The sequence below is a fragment of the Hypomesus nipponensis genome, chromosome 25, assembly GCF_054491055.1.
Source record: "Hypomesus nipponensis isolate SF chromosome 25, ASM5449105v1, whole genome shotgun sequence".
NCBI lineage: Eukaryota > Metazoa > Chordata > Actinopteri > Osmeriformes > Osmeridae > Hypomesus > Hypomesus nipponensis.
The window spans coordinates 10,215,047-10,234,389 of record NC_140385.1 but is presented as its reverse complement, the minus strand read 5'-3'; the positions used below and the strand labels follow the sequence as shown (position 1 = coordinate 10,234,389).

Here is a 19,343-nt window from a genome sequence, read left to right as displayed (position 1 = left end):
CGGCTGAAGGTGTGGCACCATCACAGCTCCCGTTGCTCTCTCTGCACACACACTCTCCCCCACGTGCACACACACACACACACTCTCCCCCACGTGCACACACACACACACACACACTCTCCCCCACGTGCACACACACACACACTCCTGCCACTGCACACACGATCACACTGCTCTCTCTACACACAGTGTCCTCCATGCACACACATGAACTCTCCCTTTTGACGGTGCAATGTTCTCCCTCGATGGATGATCACACACTCTCAGCTGTGATAATGTCACAGAGGTGGCCCTGACCTCATGCACGGCCCCTACCACCAGACCGGGTGCCGGGGCAGGAGGCAGGCCAGGAAAATGTCAGGTGAATACCAGAGAGCACAGTTAAGTGCTGTGAGTTAAGGTCAGGGGAAATTGGTAATCGAGACCTGGCACAATGTATTAAGAGGCTAGAATAAAGGCCATTAAGAGTGGATGTGTTAAGATGGAGGAGTTAAAAAAAGATTCACGGCCACAAAGAGGAAGGCAGATATTTAAAGCGGCGTTTAGTACAGAAGAGGGAGGTTTCAAATGGTTTGGTCCAACAGCCGTGACGCAGAATGAAGTTGATTCCTATTGCAGACACACGGCCGGTATGAAAAATAAATAAGCAGAATACGACTTCAAAAAAACATACATCCTATATAATGTTCAAAGAAGTCAAGTTTAATTGGCAAGAAATACAAGGTAGAACAGGCAAACGTACCATTCAGCCTGACGCATGTCTGAGACAAGGTTAGAACAAAATACCATGAATGGGGGACAAGGGAGTCATGGCCACAAATTACCCATGAGCCTCAGGGATAGTGCCTTGCCCTCTCATAATCAAATAAAGAGTCCCTTTCCCCGTTTGTGTAGTTACACACTCTTTACAACAACACATAAAACCTGCTTTGTTTCGTTTAATGGAGTTCCGTTTGCTTTTTAGTAGAGTGTCCTGGGTGCTCAAAACTGGGTTTTAGTCAGAGCACGATGGAGCATAAACAGGCCACACATTTTAGGGGGAGGGGGGGAAAGCGTTTGGAGGAAGCCATTGTCATCATGATTTTGCCAGAGAGGGCCAGAATGAGGCGGTGTCCGCGTGGAGCCTACCTGCTCTTCAGGTGCTGGATGCTGCCCAGGCACATGAAGCGTCCGTTCACCATGATGGCCATGCGGGTGCACAAAGCCTCACACTCCTCCATGCTGCAGGAGGAAAGGGAGGAAGAGAGAGGAACAGGAGGAACAGGAGGACAGAGAGAGGGAGAGGAACAGGAGGAACAGGAGGAAGAGAGAGGAACAGGAGGAAGAGAGAGGAACAGGAGGAAGAGAGAGGAACAGGAGGAAGAGAGAGGAACAGGAGGAACAGGAGATAACAGGGAGGAACAGGGAGGAATAGCAGATAACAGGGAGGAACAGAGAGGAACAGGGAGGAACAGAGAGGAACAGGGAGGAACAGGAGATAACAGGGAGGAACAGGGAGGAACAGGGAGGAACAGGAGATAACAGGGAGGAACAGAGAGGAACAGAGAGGAACAGGGAGGAACAGGGAGGAACAGGAGATAACAGGGAGGAACAGGGTGGAACAGGAGATAACAGGGAGGAACAGGGAGGAACAGGAGATAACAGGGAGGAACAGGAGATAACAGGGAGGAACAGGGAGGAACAGGGAGGAACAGAGAGGAACAGGGAGAAACAGGGAGGAACAGGAGATAACAGGGAGGAACAGAGAGAACATGGAGGAACAGGGAGGAACAGGAGATAACAGAGAGGAACAGAGAGGAACAGGGAGGAACAGGAGATAACAGGGAGGAACAGGAGATAACAGGGAGGAACAGGGAGGAACAGGAGATAACAGGGAGGAACAGGAGATAACAGGGAGGAACAGGGAGGAACAGGGAGGAACAGGGAGGAACAGGAGATAACAGGGAGGAACAGGAGATAACAGGGAGGAACAGGGAGGAACAGGGAAGAACAGAGAGGAACAGGGAGGAACAGGAGATAACAGGGAGGAACAGAGAGAACATGGAGGAACAGGGAGGAACAGGAGATAACAGGGAGGAACAGAGAGGAACAGAGAGGAACAGGGAGGAACAGGAGATAACAGGGAGAAACAGGGAGGAACAGGGTGGAACAGAGAGGAACAGGGAGGAACAGGGAGGAACAGGGAGGAACAGGGAGGAACAGGAGATAACAGGGAGGAACAGAGAGGAACAGGAGATAACAGGGAGGAACAGAGAGGAACAGGGAGGAACAGGAGATAACAGGGAGGAACAGGAGGACAGGGAGGAACAGGAGATAACAGGGAGGAACAGGAGGAACAGGGAGGAACAGGGAGGAACAGGGATATGGATCAATTTCAGGGGAAACAGAGGTTTAACAGATTATTAATTTTCATTCAAATTCTAGGACCAAGTTCAATTAGATTTCGCTCCCAAAAAAGGCATTTACTCTCTGTGTGAACAAGGCCTACCTACGCACCTGGACGGTGTCCAGGTCAACTATGCAGAGTAGGTGCCAGCGTGCGTTGATTACAAATATCTACCCTCCCGTGATTCATTTAATAACGCGAGGCATGAGACCCAATCCGCTTTTCCCGCCGCCCACTTGGGTAATGGCATGCTCCACGACCCCCCCCCCCCCCCCGCGTGGTCATTTGTTCATATCTCCTCCGTCCGACACCCCTGGGCCCGCCCCACGACAAATAGAGCAATTAGGCAGGGCGGTAGAGAACATCTGCACACGAGGTCTATTCTCTGGTGTGCTGCGTTCCTCCTGCCTCTTTTCCTTGCTCCCTCCGCCGTCTTGGTTGGAGGATGAAGGATGGCGTCATTAGGATTATGACTTTGTAAAACCTGGTGAATGTCCGCTTGACAAACAAAAGCACCTGCTGTCGACATGGACGATTGGACGCAAGTCAGGCGTTGACGCTGAGACAACAAATCCCCTTTGTTTTCTGGGGCTGCTGAAGATGGGGGGGCGGGCTGGTGGTGGAGGGGGGGGGGGGGGACATGGATGATGAATTCCGAGCTGTAACGTACAAAGACTGTTCCCGTCCTATCTGCTGTAAATCCAACTGAATTTGGGATTTGGAAATGCGTGTGGATTTGGGCAAACGGAAAACGTAACCAGAGGTATAGTCCCGTTATCGTTTCCAGATCCTCGGAATACACGTCTAACTGTGAGTCACCCCCAGTCTAGTACCATGTATGAAATGCACAGTGTATGCCATCTTTGCGGCGTGTTCTTGTGTGGGTCACCTGTGCGACGTCAGAATGACCGAGCGTCCCTCTTTGATGACACTCAGGATGCAGTCCCACAGGAACCGGCGAGCTTTGGGGTCCATCCCTGTCGTGGGCTCATCCTGCAGTCACACGACACCAGACGTCACCTCCACGCATATCTCACAGGCCATCTTAGTGTACAGTAGACATACATCATGTAGACCGGACTCGTGCTCTCTTGACATACATTCAAGAGATAGACATACATTATATAGACATACATTATAGAAATAGAAGGTACCCGTCAAGACATTTCAAAGTTTCAGTGCGTTAAATAAGTGTCATGGTGACAAACGTTGGACCAACTTATGACTGGAGACCACTTTTGAAACGACTCTGTAATTGGCTGCCTTATAACAGCTTTTTCGTGCCGTTTTCACATGAAAGTGTGCTTATGTTTGGGGAGGCTTCTGTGACACTGACCAGTGCGATCAAAGCTGAGCAGAGGAGCTTTACATTCAGAGAGCTGCCGGGAGACCAGAGGGAGCCCGGAGGGGCCAGACACTTTCAGAGGCAGCCAAATGAATTCACACAAGACTCTCCTCTCCCTCCCTCTCACCCAGACACACGACATATGCATGCACATCGACTCACTTGTTGTACACACACACACAATCTGAAAGCATAGAAAATGCAAGTATTTCATGCACGGGAATTTTGTGCACGAGAGCTGGCACTCTCGACGTGACATACGCACGCACACACACTCCTGACAATCTCTCTCTCACTCTCACTCTCTCTCTCTCTCTCTCTCTCTCAAACACACAGCATCCCCACACTCTCCATGTCTCTGTCAGACCTCGGGCTAGTCTGCCCATGCACGATTAGGGAGGGAGGCAGGATTCAGTCCATTGCCTGTGTTCCAGGCCCTGCCAGTACCCCAGACAAATCCCACAAGGGATCCACATCGCCATGCCGACTGTGTCCCCGCGCAAATCCGGGGGTTCCAGGGTACCTTAAGGCCAGCCGGGCATGATTCTGTGTTCTCCCACACAGAACAGACACAGTCCCTGACTCAAAGTCCGACCTGGCTTGCTGACAGAAATACAGTAAGCCGTCTGGGCACAAGCATGTGGATTCGAGTTTATTTTCCTGTGACTGTTTATTCAATGTTATTCTGTGTGCACTCTGCAGAGACGGTGCTAACAAACCCAGGTATATAGCTTTTTGAAATTGAAAAGATAAGATTTCAATGACAGTACTTTGAGATCACTTTTAAGGTCACTGACTTGTAAGCAGGTTTTTCTATCAACCATGCGTTTAATCTCTGTCAAAAATGACAAAAAGACTTCCCTCATCATAAAGGATGGCATGAGGGCCAATCAAGGTTCCATTTAGTCTCCATGAGAAAGAACGTTCTAGAACATCGCCAATGCCACTAAGCGTCCTTGTTAAAGTCCTAAGGCCCACCGCATGTTCTAAATACCAGACAAACAGCGATCTGTATGCTTTAAACTCAGAACAAGATTGAGCAGTCCATGAAAAATAAATGAGAACGTGACCAGAGGCTGACCCTTGAAAAACTGATCCCTTTTCCATCTTCTTTTAATTTACTTCTAATCCTCCAGGAAATCCAATAAGGATTTGATAGTAGGATGAAAACAAATGGAGGATAGAACCATCTTTCCTTTATTGAAAATACCAAATAGCCTCCAGAAAACCCCTACAATGTCTGTTACCTTTCATTTTTCATTCTTTCGTGAAAAGCAAACAAATATGAATTCAAATTGTAATTGGCTTAAGTGCTGGGTCTGTTCAAATGCATTGCTACAGCAAAAAGAGAGTAACTGCCAAAGGAAAGAGAAATATTTCATTTTTGTTATAATTTGCCTCTTCTGCTTCAAATCACAATACTACTGGGTGAACTACAGACTATAAGGTCTTAGGATGGTCGACAGCTAGAAAACCCAACAGTTAAATGAAGTTGTTGTGCAGAACTAACGACGCTCTTTAATCGTTAATCTACGTTAACTGTGATTATTCGGTCCAGTCCGCAGCAAGATGCTTCTCATCTCAGCCCGAGGCCCGCCTTCTTACCAGGAAGACCACGGGGGGGCAGCCAATCAGGGCCATGGCGGTGGAAAGCTTGCGTTTGTTCCCGCCGCTGTAGGTCCCGGCAGACTTGTTGGAATATTTGAGAAGGCCCAGCTTCTGGATCCCCCATGCGGCAACCTGATCAATAAAAACACAAATCCCAATTTCTCATTCTCTGGAAATCGTACTGGTTTTTTGTTGCTCATGCACATAGACACCACCGCTCGCACACATGCACACACAGTCATTGCGGTCATTCCAGAACCTGATTTATGGTCGTTGGGGGGAGGGGGTGTGTGTAGGGTGAGTTTCTCGGAGGAGCAGGCATGTTGTTTGGAAATCCCCACACACAACCTTGATCCAGGGCCACCGCAGTGAGGCAGAGGCCCACAACAGCAGCCCCCTATCCAACACATTCGCCAGAGGGGAGACTTCCAAAAACTCCATCACAACAACCACAACCTTCCAGAGGCTCCACCCCAACCCAGCCAGGCATTCATTTACAGTGAATTGACACGTCCCTCTGACAATGTTGCAAACTTGACAGCCTCCCCTTGGGGGTGCAGAGCCAAAATGGCCACTGTTGGTCCTATTGACTGCCTTGGGCTCGGTGCTGACGGCATGAAACTGGGTCCCAGTGCCCCCGTGGTGCTCCTCCTAGATCAAAGGCCTGGCTAGTGGTGAGAGGGCCTGGATGGGGATGTGGGGAGGAGGTGGTGGTGGGGGCTGGAGGCTAGGCTTCTTCCCTTTTGATCTCGGTGCTGTTGAGGGGAAGGGGGGTGGGGGGGGGGGGTAGTGGAGGCAGGCTGGAGTTGGCCATACTACTGGGGACGGGTGAATAATAGAACGACATTACCCTGTGGCCAGCACTCTTCAACCAGCTACCCTTATTTATAATATATGGCTGTTTCCATTGAGGTGATCTATCTCTTTAGTCTGCGCTAGTCCACCATAGGGCTGTCCACACTTCTGTGTGCTTCTGGAAAACTCCTGCCGCTGTGAGACGGGGGGGGGGGGGACTTCTCAAACACGAGTGTTGTTCACTGCAAAGGCAAACTTCATGACATGTCAGTTTCCTTGTTAGATTGCAGTACATATTTCGCCAATAACAACGGGTGTCAGTCCGGTGTTTAGATATTTAGCGCACCCCCATGGCCTCGCTGTCTGTCTGTCTTGTTTTCTGTCTCCATACCAACCTACACGAGGCGCTCCCACGTAGAGCTAATTAAATCAAGCCGGGCGACGATGGCGTACGCCCGGACTGGACAAATCGCATCCGGTGGGGGCAAAGGTCAAAAGGAGGGGGAGACGTTACCGTGGCGACCTCTTTCTCCGCTACGCCGCGCAGGCGGGCGTAGAACTCCAGGTGCTCGCGTCCGGTCAGGAGGTCGTTGATGGCGTCGAACTGCGGGCAGTAGCCCATGTTCTGGTGCACGTCCCGCATCTGCGTGCGTATGCTGAGGGAGGGGGAGACGGGCGTTAGATGGCTTTCTGCGGACAGGAAGGAGACAAGGCAGTGCTCGGAAACGTGGTTCTGCAAACGTGTGAAAACACATCGTTGCTTTAAGCTGACGTGTTCTGCTGTGCTCTGCTCTGATTTTGGGGGATTCGACCTGCAGTTTATCAGCTTCCTTCAGGCTGCTTTAGGAGGTTGGGGCTTACACTCATATCGTAACCACTTTGCTTCAAATGAATGTTGTTCGAATGTTGATTCTGGTATGGTATGATTGAGAAATCAATTTGGCGGCCTACAGAAAATCGGAGGTGAGGACGGTATTTGAGAATTTCAGATATTTCATCTCACGCACGTATGTGATGAAAAGACCCTATCTTCCATACTCATGGAACGTGGCGCGACATAAGGCAATAAATAAATCCCCCAACCCCCCCCCCCCCCCCCCACAAAAAAAAGGCTTTTGTTTTGTGTGTGCATGTGTGAGAAAACACAGAGGGTCTCTAGTGACTCCGCCTCTCAACTATCTGTCATCTAAAATTAGGCGAGCTATGGCATGCGTGTTGGCTTCACACCATGGGGCCTATCTTTGTGTGTCGTTTGGAAGGTGGAGGACAAAAACGGGGAAGAGACGTGCACAAAGCAACGTGTCGGTAAACTGAACAGCTTCCTGCTGTCTATAGAGACTGGAGTTCATCTGCCTCACCCAAGGTGGGGGACGGCTGGGGTGGGGGCGGGGGGGGGGTTCAAAATGACATCAAAAACGTCACCCCGCTGTGACACAATAGGAAGTAATCGCTCGCAGGGTGGCTGTATCTGCGTCACGCTTTACCTAAACTTAGACAATACCCATTTCAGATTTTGTGGGGCAGGATGTTATTCTCTGTTAGCTGTTCCCACAGTTCAGATTCTGACAACTCCCCCCACATCTTATGCATTGTTTCGATCTGAAAACAACAAAAAGTGTGTGTGTGTGTGTGTGTGTGTGTGTGTGTGTGTGTGTGTGGGGGGGGGGGGGGGGGGACTTTTGTCAACTCCCCCTCGTCTGTTCTTCTTTCCCTGTGGGTTCTGAGATTGTCTTTGATCTCCGTTAGCAACAATAATTAACATTAGCGTTGCCGTGTTGGGTCTCTCCTTATCCAGCTCAATGTCGCTTTTGTTGAACACAAAACCAATTACAGGTTTTTCACATACATAACTATAGCAACAACCGAGTGACGCCAGACAACCTGGCTGTGGCCGTTCGTCTCGGATTGTTTCCATAGAGATACCAGAGCTGCGAAAAGGAATTCGAAAAAAAGAATAGAAAGAAAAGTGAGATAGAAATAAAAACTCGAAAAAGAACTGCACTCGCTGCATTCGAGTGGATGAAAGTGTCTTATTTTTGAGCACAGAAACTCTTGCCTCACAGATTGTACGAGGCTTTTCTGGTGTCTGGCTGTGAGTGCGGCAGAGGTTGATAGAGGGAAAGGCAGGGAGGAGATGTGAGGAGCAACGGAACATGTGAGAGATGGAGGGAAGAGAGGGAATGTGGAATGTGTCAGGCACGGTGTAGCGCAGAGAGAGAACAAGAGCAAAGGAGGGAGAAATACAGTGTACGAGAGAAGAAAGTATGAGTGAGAGAGGGGCAGGGGGAGAGAGAAAGAATGAGTGAGAGAGGGGCAGGGGGAGAGAGAAAGAATGAGTGAGAGAGGGGCAGGGGGAGAGAGAAAGAATGACGGCCTAACATAGGTAGCACTCGAGTGAGATATAATGAGAGAGAGAGAGAGGGTCGAAAATTGCTATAAAGAGAGTTCAAGAGAAAGGAGCTAAGAGTGACCGAGTAATATACGACACCAAGAGAACAGCCAGACATGGAAAAAAGAATCTGACCAAGACAGTGAGAATGTGACAACTGAAAACAGCAACAAAAAAACATTTTTAAAAAAACGCCCCCCCAAAACATTAAACAAATCATTAGAGAGACATGAAAGAGTGAGTATGAGAAAACAGAAGAACCTGGCCAGCTACCTCCCTGGGCTCAATCCCCTCATGAGCAGCCATCTTGTGTGGGTAATTATGATGAGTGGGCTAGCGCACGGCTAACAGCTGTTAGCGCCTCACCTGTATCCGTTTAGGAAGGCCTCGCCTCCGGAGACGGCGATGTCTCCAGTCAGCATCTTAAAGGTGGTGGTTTTCCCCGCGCCGTTGATTCCAAGCAAGCCGAAGCACTACCCACCAAAAAGAATAACACACACACACACACACACAGGCCTCGTTAGAAACCGCAGGAGACGGACGGAGCTTGAATTTGAATGTACACGTTGATAACATTGTAATTCAGCGCTGAGCGCCTGTGAGTCACGGGGAGGGTGATCCGGGTTATTTATAATTGGTGTAACCTCTTTCTGAGCGCGGGAGAGGAAACCAATTCCTGGTTGGATCAACTTCCTGGATGGGGTACATGTTGAAATTCAACTCATGCCATGCATGTGCTCCACACGCAACTCAAAGTCTCCACTCACAGGCACAGTGTGTGGGGAGCAGACACTCATTCAGAATAAAGAGATCGAGACCAGCACAAACGCGCGCAGATGCGCACACGAACACGCGCAAAATCCCCTCCAAAACAGAAAATCCCCAAGCAGGTTTCCCCCTAGCTGTGTCTGAAAAGCACTGATCAACATCAGCCGCTCGATAAGTCAGACACATTTCTCTCACTCTCCCTTTCCCTCCCATTCTACTGGAGCACTCCTCTCTCTCTCTCCCCCTCTCTCTTTCCCCCTCTCTCTCCCCCTCTCTCTCCTTCTTGCCCCCTCCGGTTCTCTGGTTCCCTCTCTCTGCCACTACTGATCTCCTTTCCCGCAGGAAGTCGGCTAGCGGAAGAGCGCCCCCCGCGGGGGGAGGGGTCCCGCGGTCAGGTGACCCCACCCTGCGAGAGGGGTGGCTCGCGCCGAATAAATATTTGATTCGTGTCATTCATCGATCCGTGCTTGTTTGCGACGTGGGCCTTGTGAGTGCGAGGCAGAGGGGCTAAGCTGCAGGTAAATAATGCATGAAACACAGTGTGCGGATCGGTGAGGCGCTGGCTCACATTATCCCACTGGCATTTACATTGAGTCAGGTGTAAACATGGCAATGAGAGAGGATAAGGGCCTGTTCTGTGTATGTGTGTGTGTGTGTGTGTGTGTGTGTGTGATGTTGCAGTGGGAATCATAGACTTCTGAGACAGAGGAAGAGGAAGAGGTCTTTTTGTTTTCGTTTTTTTTTACTATACTCCCTCTGGTCATATTTGTGGCGGAATCCATATTTGGGTGTTGATTGGTGTAGGTATGTGTGTTTCATGGCTTCACTGCTCTTGCAGAGACGTTCCATTTGTTTATTTGCGGCACGTGCGTGTGTTTATTGTTTTTGGGGATTGTTTCAGGACTCCACAGAGTCCGTTCCAGAGGCCCCTGTTTTGTTTTGGTGTTTGCTGTGTGTGTGTGTGTGCACGCACGCGTGTTCCTGCAAACGTGTGGCTTACCTCAGCGGCGGGCACGCCCACACACACCCTGTCCACAGCGGGAACCTTCTTCCCTCGGTACACCTGCAGCGACGAGACAAGGAAATTAATCAGAGGGATGGAAAGACGGAGAGAGAGATAAGGAGAAGGAGGCAGAAAGCGAGAGAGGGGCGAGGAAGGGTGGAGCGGGGGACGACGACTGAAAAATGACGGAAAGGATGAGGGATGAAAGGAAGGGTGGACGAGCAGAGAGAAGGGGGCGGGGGAGGGATAACGAGGGAACGAGTTGAGGAACGATCAGAGAGTCAAACAATGCAGGACGGAGGAGAAACCGAGAGAGAGGGATGGCGGAGATGAGAAAGGATGCTGAGATTGAGGGAGAGAGAGAGAGAAAATACAGTCGACGGGAACAGATAATGAGACAACATGGCAGGATGCGGGCAGCTCAGGTGGAACAGAGATGGAAGTTCTTCCCTCCAGACACAGGCAGAAGCTCCATTACGCCCCAGTATCAAGAGGAGCAACGCTGGCAGAGTGTGGCTTGATAGTGCTGAGAGAATTCCCCACTCCTGACACGCACGCCCGAGATCAAGAAGCTAAGTGAAAGATGGGGAAGCTCGTCTCCATGCCGTGGAGAGTGTCGGGGGGGGAGAGAGAGAGAGAGAGTGTATCTGGTATTCAGAGTACAAACCAGACTTCCCTCACAACAAACTCCCTCCCCACACAACGCATCCATATCCCTGAACGTCCAGCCCCTCGGACCAGATCTCCAAAACGATTTATGCATTTCCCAAAGTTCTTCCACCCCCTCCTGCAAACATCATCCGCAGGAGCGCGTTGCGCGCAAGCTAATCACCCAGGACGACTTCCCTTACTCAGTCAGCATCATCCGGCAGTTTCTAAGAGGTAAACAAACCGCTATTTGGGGGAGGGGGAAAAAAAAAGAATGTTTTGTCGGGAATAAACACACAAATTGGGGAAAATCGACCGGATGAAGCACTTTGCACCAAGCAAGGGTTCTCACAAAAGGCATGCACGCAGAGGAAGAGAATAGATTGGATGCGGGTGCGAAAGGAACTTTGGGGGGGGGGGGGGGAGGAGCCAATGCCAGCCGTGGTCCATGGTGGGTGTGAGGAACGATTTAGAACTCATTAAGCACTCAAAGTCAGGGCCACATCTCTGCCTTGCTCTGGGGGCCGGGGGTTCGTGGATCATTGTCAGCTGTGTGTCTACCTCTTGGCTGGATGAAATCACACCTTTCCTGGAGAAGGGGCCACGGGGGAGCTGATAATCCAGTGTCACGGCATCATTTGGCTGGTAATTGTGGGTCTGGTCGGGTTGGAAGGGAGGGGTGAAGTCCAGCTGTGCGTGCTTGTGTGGTTTTGTGGGGGGTGGGAGGTGGGGGGATTGAACGCTTCTTCAATGCTGGCTTCTTTAGTGCCATCAGTGACTTTTTCCTGCATTAGTCTGTCTGGCTCCAAGCCACGGTGAGACCGAAGGGCTTTGGGCCTGGCGTCATTAAAGTCTTACAGTCACCCGAGAAGAGACGACAGTGTCAAATGTCCATGTTTGCATGGGGGTATTTTGTGTGAACACTCTTGAAGTATATGATCATATCAAGTCCAGTGATGTCTGGGTGAACCCTGCTCTGGGTCTTGCTGAAGATGGCCCATAAAGTGTAAACAATAAACCACAAATATTGAATGACTTCTGAAATTACACGCTTCTCCTACGTGTCATAGTCTATATTGCAGGCTGAAGATGGCGTTTTACTGCATTTATTTGTTCCCTGGATTAACTGTATCAAGGATGTTTTGTCAGTATCGTGACCAACTACTCTCCTTCACATACCCGGGAAACACTGCTAACTCAAGACAAGGAGTTTTGTTTGGGGGAAAAAGGCATAATAAATCAAATAAAGCCATTGTAAGCCGAACCCGTGGGAGGGAGTGTTGGTATGTGTTTTGGAGAGGGAGAGAGAGAGCAAGAGAGAGCGAGAGACAGAGAGAGACAGAGAGAGAGAGCGAGAGCGATATCGAGAGAGCGAGAGGGAGAGAGCGTGGGTATATCTGGGAGAGACAGAGAGTGTTAGTATGTGTTTGGAGAGAGAGAGCAAGAGTGGGGGGGGGGGGGGGGGTGTATATCCAGGAGGGAAAGAAAGTGAGCGTGAGTATGTGTTTGACAGATAGTGAGTGTGTCGGTATGTGTTTGGGAGAAAGAGTGAGAGCATGTGTGAGAGCGAATCAGTGTGTAAGTGTGGGGCCGGGGGGGGGGGGGGGGGGGTGGCGAGTGTCTTAACCAAAAGAGCCAAACTGAGGGAGAATGCTGTTGGTCTACACAGGAGACAGAGGGCTTCACAGAGCCAAGCAGTATCCTGCACACACCAGCTGGAGAATCAGACCAGCTGTGGAATGACAGCCTGATGTGGGGCGACAGGGAAACTTCCAGAGAAAAGAGCCTCAAACGCAAAGGAAGAGTGGGTCGGGGAATCTCTGTTTAATTTGCAGATGGATTACCTTAATTGAGCTCAACCACAAGTAACATCAACGCTATCACAATCAAATATTTAAGGCTAATTAATAAATCATACATCTGCATTACTTATGGCTTTTTGGCATTACAAATGCACGTTTTGAGTGAAAAAATAACTTGTGGCTTTCACAAGTTAAACACTCCGACTTGAAAACTTCAGAGCATTGATATATGATCAAAGCAAGTTCTAAAACGGGCCTGAACGAGATCTCTGTGTAGTTTTTCGAAGCGGTGCCACGGCACTCATAACTCACAAGTCTCCTCTGCACTCCAAGCAGCTGTCACTGTCTTCCATCAAACTTCCCCCCCCCCCCCCCCGCAGAGCAGTTGTAAGGTCACGCCGACAGCGAGTGGGGCGTTGCTAGCGCTAAGGGGGTCGTATCTATCGCAATTACCCCGGCCCATCGATTACACCGCTAGGCTAACGCGAGGCTAGCGCTAGGCCCTCGGCCCGCCGTTGGCCATTTGTAAATCCGTCCTGGGAGAAGGAGACCGGGGGGGGAGGACAGTGTCATATGACTGATTTCCTGTCAATCGCTTGAGAGACATGGCTCAGATTTATGGTGGGCCGGCGGTCTGGTTTGGCATGCTCATTGATCAACCGTTATCTGGGCACCGCTCGGATAGCGAGTAGCTGATGTGGGCGTTGATGAGGAGGGCTATGTTCTGATGCCTGCTGTTCCTGTTGTAGAGGGTCTCGGTAGCTGGGTGTGCACACACAAACGTAAACCAAGGAGACTTTGTTTTGTCTCTTTGAAACGTATTTTGAAGAAAGGATGAATAGATACGGTATGATGCTTCAGATGCTCTTTATTTTGATACGTGGGAAGACTAAATATGCATAGCTTTAAGGCTGATTAGCTAAGGTTAACGGAGGCTAAGTGTAACTTTGAAAACGTCGCGAGAAACCAGAGGTGTCATTTCTCCCCGTCTTTCCAGTTCATTTCACCTTGTGAAAGTCTGCAAGTTCTACAGTCCTCCTCCAACTGTTATATTCAAATCCTGCTCGTTAATTACCCCGGCAGTGTGCAGAGGTGTCCTCGGCGAGAGGCGGTGAATGATTGAGTGCCAGAGAGAGCGAGGGCGTCAGAGAGAGCTGTCTGAGGGTTTTGAAGCCTGGCCAGATGTCGGGCAATGGGGGCTGCCGTAGCCACGCTCGCTTCCTCTCCCGGGCGCTCGTGGGAGGAACATCTGCTCTCGGCCAGGGTGTTAATCTGGGCGGTGATGAGGCTCGCGCCGTCCCAGCATGCCGAGCTGCACTCGCTCACTTGACGCTGGTGAGGTGTGGTGGGGAGGGGGTGAGAGTGGGGGAGGAGACCTAGCGACAGCTGGCTAAGGCTTTAGCACCCCTGAGAACCATGGCTGGTGCTCCTCAAAGAAGATCCTACCCCCCCCCCCTCTTCCCTCTCCTCCCACACACACACACACACACACACCCCTCAATAAAATGTGCCCACAGCTGTGGCTCGACAGTCCTTTTCGCTTCCTATCCAAAACTGGATGACATACTTAGGAAGCCACCAGAGAGAAACAGCTGGCAACACCGGCGCGTCTGATTTTAATTGGAGTCATGTCTCAATCCGACTCAGCAGAGACCCTCTTCCAGGGCTGGATGTCATTTTACCAAAGCTTAGCCCAACCTGCCTTCTCGTTTGTTGACACTGAGTGGCAGTAAATGGGCTTTTGGCGGTGTGGCGAGATGTTTGGGAGGGGTGAGGATCTTTTTATGATCCGAAACCGACCACTTATTCAAACTTAACGGAGAATGTGAGTCCCATGGTCACGCGTGGTTCGTACACCTGCCCGGAGCCCAGACCCAGTGAACGCACGGCCCGACCCGTCGCGAGCGCGTCGGTACCTTGGTGAGATCGCAGATTCGCAGGAGGTCGCTTTTGCCGCCGCCGCCCCCTTGGTGCACGCGTTGTCGCTCCCGAGCCACGTCCACGTCCTCATCCCCCCTGGGCAGCGACTCGCCGGAAAAGAGTCTGCAAACGGAAAGAGAGTTGGGAACCCACCAGTCACATGTCGCCGACTTGGATCAACTGTCACCTACAGCAGCTGTGGATTGTTCTCGTTAGGTCTGACGTCAATAAATGTATACGTGTTACCTGAAGACCCCTTCAGCTGTATTCTCATGCAGTACCTGGGTTTGAAGAAGAACTTGTACTGGATGAGGAGTGTGATGGTGAACATGACTAGTCCCTGGATGGACATGGCACACAGGTTCTTCCCCACCATGTCCCAGCCCAAAGGGTTTTTAAAACGGTCTTCCCCTGGAAGAAGGAGGAGGGGGGGGGCAGGTTGGTTTACAAGCAGACAGCAGGGTAACGCGTCACTCGTGAGGAACTGTAGGGATTAAAAAGGTCGGGGAAAAAACATTCTGAAAGGGGGGGGGGGGGTATCTGTGTGTGATATCTACGCTGATCTAAGAAAACAGTTTTGAAGGCAGAGGCTGCCATTTCTCCTCTTTTTTTCGTGTTTTTGCAGCTGACTCACTGCCTGTGCGAAGGCCCGCAGCTCGGCAAGGCCTTCTCATCTCCTCTGACTCCTGACACACACGCTCTCCTTCCCCAAGCCCTCTTTTCATCCATGCATAGATTTCAGAAATACTGACAGCCCAAACTTCGTTTCTCCACCCCCACCCCCCCCCCCCTCTATTTCTGCTTCAGGGGGACAAGACAGAGGACGACTTAAACGTTTTCCGTCTCATTCTAACGGGCAAATAGCCTCTCTCAAGACTGGCCCTTTTAACTTATGATAGCTTTCCTTATTACCCTTCCCGCCGCAAAATGATTCCTCAAACTGCTATTTCCTTCCACATCACTTCAGATAAACCTTGCCCCCCCCCTCCGCCCCCTCCCCCTACGGCCCAGCCACCTCCCCCCACCCTTCGCCATGTGTCTGCCCAACTCATTCGGGGAAATCTGGCTGAATGTAGTGTGGAATGGTTGCAGTGTGTTTAAAGCAATGAAAGGACGAACGCAATGAAGTATTGGTACAACTGTAGGAGTAGGGTTTAGAGATTAAGGAAACGTAAATTCCTTTGGTGCACTCAGTTGGTGAACTCTCGGAATACAGAATACTATGCTATAAACATTATAAACATTCACGAGCTAAAACACGATTAAAGTTTGAATGGCTTCTCTCTACGTCCTTGAAAACATGGCACAGAGTGATTCTGGTCTTTTCATTTCATTTGATCTTCACCGCCGATAAGGATGATGATTCAATTCCCCACAATTTGTGCTAACCGAGTGATCCTGTTCACTATAACTCATAAAACTGTTTTCCCTCTCCAAAATAAATTCCCTAAGAACGCAAGATACAGGAGCCAGTACCTACCCAGCAGTATTTTGAGAAAAACAACGCACACCTAAAGTTTCCACATCTCTTTCCCCGAATGGTTTCCCTTTCCCAGCCTCACCAAGTTCTTTCTCGTCTCTTATCTCGTTGTTTCCCCAAAAAGCCATTTGTGACCGTCCATGTCTAAAAGGGGCCTATGGGAATCAGTGTGGCCTGAAAGGTGTTGGTGTGGAGCGGTCTCCCTACCAAAGCTGCTGAAGAGCGTGGCCATGGCCTGGTTCTTGGCCATGTCGATGAGCCCTCGGCCCAGACAGAAGTGAGGGAAGATCAGCAGCACCTGCTTCACGATGTTGTTGATGTGGGAGATGTTCTGTTGAGAAACCCCCCCCCCCCCCCCACAGAAACACACACAGAAACAAACACACAGACACACACACAAAAACGTTAGCTACATACAAGGTGGGGGGGGGGGGGGGGGTTATAGTTGCGGCGCCCGCGGAGATGCAAATCTGTCGAGTGGCCTCGGGAAAGAGTCGGGCGGTGAAGGGGGGAAAGTGCTTGTGGCGTTGTGACGCCAGCCTGGGTAATCAACAAACATCCTCTGTGCTGTGCGTTCTGAAAGTCAGCGGAGGGGAATTGTGCTGTGGAGTGGGGGGATGCGGCGGAGCAGACGCGGCAAACAAGAGCCTTCGTGACTCGCGTCTGATGAGAGAGAGCGGCGCTCGCGAGGAGTCTCTCTCACACGACAAACACACACACAGACACACACAAAACCATTCTCTGAGGCCCAGTCGTACAGGCACACAATTACAGGAATAGAAAAAAGCGACGGATTGGAGCGCGGCGCGCGCACCCACGAAACGTATCGCTCGGTGCGCCGAAGCTTCATTACCCAGGTCAGCCTCTATCGTGTCCGGGCCCATCCAGATTACACTACACCCACCCCCTCCCCCACCTCTCCTCCCCCCGGGCTACCACGGAGCGACGGTGCCTTTTTATAGCACACAATCCCTAATTAATTAAATGAAAGTCTGTCTGCCTCTCCCTGTACTCTGCAGCTGCAGCTCCTGGTCTCCACTAGCACTCTCATTAGCCAGGGAGGGTGCCGGCTAAAAGGAGAGGGAGAGAAAGGGAGATGTAGACACGTTGATATCAGAGGGGTGGATTGATGGGAGACAGACAGACAGGCAGGCATGCTGATAGACAGGCAAGCAGACAGACAGACAGACAGGCAGACGGGCAGACATGGTTGGTTCGACACAATGGTTCGATGACACCTAAAGCCGAACAGTTGTTTACTCCCAGACGTCTACATCTCCTTTAAGATTGGATTTGTTGCGGTACGGTAAATGAAGAGAATTTCCATTGTGATGAATACCCCTCGGGAACCAACATATGCTGTCGATCAGTCTCTGCCATGATACATAGACGTAGCTTTTTCCCCTCTATCGGTTTTTCCAACCGCCATATCTCGCCCGACAACAACCTCAGCGGCTGGGCTCAGTACATGTGCACGGTGATGAGAGCCAAACTCGATACACTCCCACAGCGCAACGTAGCGCGTTGCTTGCTTCGGGAGTCTCTGTTGGTGCTGTTTGTATAGCGGGTTCTAGTTGAGAAGGTGCAACTTGACGGACTGTTCTCCTCTCATGACGGTGTTGATCGCCGGCCTAAATTCCTGGTCTCGGTGTGAATGCCTCAGCCAAACACCTCGTCGATCACTGTGTCAAAGGCAAGTCTAACAAGTCCAGCTGTGTGTTGGCCCGCGCTTCAACATCCAGATCAACATCCTGGCGTTGCAGGGAAGACTTAGAGGCTCTGGGATCCCTTAAGCTAACATGTCGGGGAGGATAACGTGGGCCATGTGCGCTGTGTGTGGCGTTGTGCGTCACCGTACTGGTTAGGACAAACAGGACCTCGCCGGGAAGTGTTAGCGAGTGAATGTGGACGTGGACCATGCCGCGCAGTCCTACTTTTGCACAGGACTGGTCTAAAAAGGACAGGTAAAAAAAAACAACAAAAAAACACCACTCGCTGCACTTCAAATAAACACCTCCAATAAATCAACAAATCACGAAAAGGGATGACCTCGCTCGGACAAGGGCCGTCCGTCTTGGATGGGAACGTCGAGAGAGGCGAGACCTCATTCGAGATCGATACTCCAAATCCCGCGTCTTCTGGGTGCGTGGGGGAGACGTGAAGGGCTTTTTCCGTGATGAAACGCTGGACGCTTTCTTCCCCCAAGTTTCTGCTACGTGCCCATAAATCATTTTCAAAAGCTTGCGAGGGGGGAAGAGTCTCCAAGGCCCTGGTCTGACCCATATTGCCTAGTGTTTCTATTCCCCCAGCTTTGCCTCCCTCACCGCAGGGACACGACTCGCATAGGGAAACCAGCTTCAACAGCAGGCGCACGGGAGAGCCAACCATAAACCATTCCAACCCCCGCTGCACATTGCGAATCCCAAAGAGTGTTCATCCAAAACTTTGATGTGCCCGCGAAAATAATGTGCTGTCACGAGGCCTACATGCTTTGGTGTCCATTAGAGGGAGGGAGCGCAGCGCAAAGATAAAGTCGTAAAGTCAAGTGGTCACCACTCGCTTCTGGAAAATGACCTCTCCTGCGTTTTTAGATTTTAGCGTATCGAAATAAAGTTGCGGCCATGTGCGGCAATGAAGCTGCGGGGCGCAGAGATGGGATAGGCTGCTGGACTCGTATGCTGCAACACCGGCCAAGAGGTTGTGACACAGCAGAACTCATGCAGCTCTTTCAACTACCCCGAGAGCTCACACACCCCACACGGACACACACACACACACACACACACACTCCTCTCTGACCCCCTACCCTACCAGATCTATAGGAGCCCTGTGGCTCTGTCTGAGTAGCTAGAGGCTCATGTATTGACTCAGGCACCATCTCATGCATGCAAGGCAGACAGGGATTGATGCAATCCACGGGGAGCTGGACACCAAATAAATATATCCCAGGCTCCCCTCAGTCTCCAGATGAAACTGGGACATGGAGTTCGTTGTGAGTCTCCGCTTTTTTCCTCCCTTTCTGGTTGTGGGCCTTTTTTTTCTTTTTCTTTTTTTTTTTTTTTTTCAACTCTCGTCCCTCCCTCCCCCAGATGTCTTCTTGTCGGGGATTCAGATTTATTCACGCCCGACCTTTTGGATGAGACGGAATAAATAAATAAAAAGAAAAGAAGCCGCGGTGTACTTTTACATGGCCGCTCTC

At 50.7% G+C, this 19,343-nt stretch overlaps 1 protein-coding gene across 1 annotated transcript in view; it reads right to left on the bottom strand.

Moving 5' to 3' along the window:
* Positions 1 to 19,343, bottom strand: part of LOC146222202 (phospholipid-transporting ATPase ABCA1) — a 116,754-nt gene that overhangs the window by 10,748 nt on the left and 86,663 nt on the right. The window contains exons 40-48 of the mRNA XM_084691923.1: positions 16,352 to 16,475; positions 14,946 to 15,075; positions 14,661 to 14,787; positions 10,292 to 10,354; positions 8,890 to 8,996; positions 6,649 to 6,790; positions 5,337 to 5,471; positions 3,276 to 3,379; positions 1,129 to 1,221 (exon numbers count right to left, since the gene is read on the bottom strand). Coding sequence (XP_084548049.1) covers positions 1,129 to 1,221; positions 3,276 to 3,379; positions 5,337 to 5,471; positions 6,649 to 6,790; positions 8,890 to 8,996; positions 10,292 to 10,354; positions 14,661 to 14,787; positions 14,946 to 15,075; positions 16,352 to 16,475 — 1,025 coding nt within the window. The remainder of the gene's footprint in view (positions 1 to 1,128; positions 1,222 to 3,275; positions 3,380 to 5,336; positions 5,472 to 6,648; positions 6,791 to 8,889; positions 8,997 to 10,291; positions 10,355 to 14,660; positions 14,788 to 14,945; positions 15,076 to 16,351; positions 16,476 to 19,343) is intronic.